Genomic DNA, 2,500 nt, shown 5'->3' with positions numbered 1-2,500 from the left:
CTCTGTCTCTCCCTCTCTCTCCCTCTCTCTCCCTCTCTCTCCCTCTCTCTCCTCCTCTCTCTCTCTCTCTCTCTCTCTCTCTCTCTCTCTCTCTCTCTCTCTCTCTCTCTCTCTCTCTCTCTCTCTCTCTCTCTCTCTCTCTCTCTCTCTCTCTGTGGGTAATATTATGAGAAAAAAATCCATGGAGGAATTTAATTATGAAACTTATTTTTATAATTTATCTCAATTAATGTATTCCAGCAATCAACACTAGAGCGGAAGAAGAAGACATTATCTTTCAGTCGAAAATTCCCATTCTTGAACAAGAGTAAAGACGATAAGTCTGAAGATGGATCGGATAATGAGCGTAAGTACCCAGTTATTAAAGTAAATAATGCTACTTATAAAATGGCTGATGTGCCATATCAGGTTCATCATTCATATTTAACCATTGAATGTTGACCCTACAACACCCTACTTTCTTTGCAGAGTGATTTTTGAATTTGGTAGATTTTGAATTTTTGAAATTTGGAATACCAGATTATACAACCAGCTTAGGATTTTCATTTTGTATAGTTACAGGTTTAATTTTTTTTATATAAAAACTCAGGGCAAGAATAATACATGACTCTTAAGCTTAAGCATTAGTGACTCAGGTATGAGTTCTGCAGCCACTAATCTGCATATCTCTCTTTGACCTTTTTTGACCAAGTGAAGTTGACCCATACAGTCATCACTTTAATTGTATGACTCATTCTCAGGTTTACTTTCTAGAGTTATACTTACATATATTTATCTGTGATTATGTGGTTTGGAATATTCATGGAAAATATCATTTACTTTAGTCACACTAAAATTAAGCTTGGTCAAATGCTGTATACTGTATACCCCCCCACTCTCTCTCTCTCTCTCTCTCTCTCTCTCTCTCTCTCTCTCTCTCTCTCTCTCTCTCTCTCTCTCTCTCTCTCTCTCTCTCTCTCTCTCTCTCTCCCTCTCCCTCTCCCTCTCCCTCTCCCTCTCCCTTTCCCTCTCTCTCTCTCTCTCTCTCTCTCTCTCTCTCTCTCTCTCTTTAAAATCCTGATGTGATGGTATTTAAACCAGTAACTCAGGAAATAGGGGATTCTGATAAACAGTCCAATCACTGAGCTGAAAGGAATCCACTGTTGGCTAATCAGCAGCGCATCATGAGATGTACCTGCTATTGAAATGTAAGGATGTGGTTTCATGATTTGACAGAGGCCAAGGTTGCTATAGAACCCCTCCCCAAATAAGTGAGCTAAACCAGGGAGTGATTCAGGCTGTGTTCATATCATTCTAGCAGTCATCAGTGTAATGAGAGAGTAATATTGGTGCTTTGTCCTACTGTGCTGACTGAGTGCTGTAGGTTTTGTCAGTTTGTGGCTGGAGTTCAAAGGGGAGTCATTTAGCCTCCCAGTTTACCCAAATCAGTAGTTGATCTGGCTTGCAGGGTGTTCCGTGTGGGAGGCCCAAAATCCCCAGATTTCAGATGTTACGTAGGCCAGGAATATGAGGAACTCACATTAGCAGTCTAATGGGTGACCTGCAAAATATATACAGCAGTGCAGTTAGTCCCGAGATGTACATCCATCTGTTGGCCAATTGGGATACAGCGTGCCCCAGCTGAGCTAATGTGCAATGTGTTTAGGTCAGGGGCCAGCCCCCCCCCCCCCCTCTCCTCTCTCTCTCTCCTTCTCTCTCCTCTCTCTCTCTCCTTCTCTCTCTCTCTCTCCTTCTCTCTCTCTCTCCTTCTCTTTCTCTCTCCTCTCTCACTCTCCTTCTCTCTCTCTCTCCTTCTCTCTCTCTCTCTCCTTCTCTCTCTCTCTCTCCTTCTCTCTCTCTCTCTCTCTCTCTCTCTCTCTCTCCTTCTCTCTCTCTCTCTCCTCTCTCTCTCTCTCTCTCTCTCTCTCTCTCTCTCTCTCTCTCTCTCTCTCTCTCTCTCTCTCTCTCTCTCTCTCTCTCTCTCTCTCTCTCTCTCTCTCTCTCTCTCTCTCTCTCTCTCTCTCTCTCTCTCTCTCTCTCTCTCTCTCTCTCTCTCTCTCTCTCTCTCTCTCTCTCTCTCTCTCTCTCTCCTCTCTCTCTCTCTCTCTCTCTCTCTCTCTCTCTCTCTCTCTCTCTCTCTCTCTCTCTCTCTCTCTCTCTCTCTCTCTCTCTCTCTCTCTCTCTCTCTCTCTCTCTCTCTCCTTCTCTCTCTCTCTCTCCTTCTCTCTCTCTCTCTCCTTCTCTCTCTCTCTCTCTCTCTCTCTCTCTCTCTCTCTCCTTCTCTCTCTCTCTCTCTCTCTCTCTCTCTCTCTCTCTCTCTCTCTCTCTCTCTCTCTCTCTCTCTCTCTCTCTCTCTCTCTCTCTCTCTCTCTCTCTCTCTCTCTCTCTCTCTCTCTCTCTCTCTCTCTCTCTCTCTCTCTCTCTCTCTCTCTCTCTCTCTCTCTCTCCTTCTCTCTCTCCTTCTCTCTCTCTCTCTCTCTCTCTCTCTCTCTCTCTCTCTCTCTCTCTCTCTCTCTCTCTC

At 44.5% G+C, this 2,500-nt stretch overlaps 1 protein-coding gene across 7 annotated transcripts in view; it reads left to right on the top strand.

The window, feature by feature from the left end:
* LOC125035073 (disks large 1 tumor suppressor protein-like) overlaps positions 1–2,500 on the top strand; it is a 206,548-nt gene that overhangs the window by 183,618 nt on the left and 20,430 nt on the right. For all 7 annotated transcript variants that reach the window (XM_047627199.1, XM_047627197.1, XM_047627198.1 and 4 more), the window contains one exon: positions 241–346. In XM_047627199.1, coding sequence (XP_047483155.1) covers positions 241–346 — 106 coding nt within the window. The remainder of the gene's footprint in view (positions 1–240; positions 347–2,500) is intronic.

Source organism: Penaeus chinensis, chromosome 19 (assembly GCF_019202785.1).
Source record: "Penaeus chinensis breed Huanghai No. 1 chromosome 19, ASM1920278v2, whole genome shotgun sequence".
Classification (NCBI taxonomy): Eukaryota; Metazoa; Arthropoda; class Malacostraca; order Decapoda; family Penaeidae; genus Penaeus; species Penaeus chinensis.
This window is presented reverse-complemented; position numbering and strand designations above follow the sequence as displayed.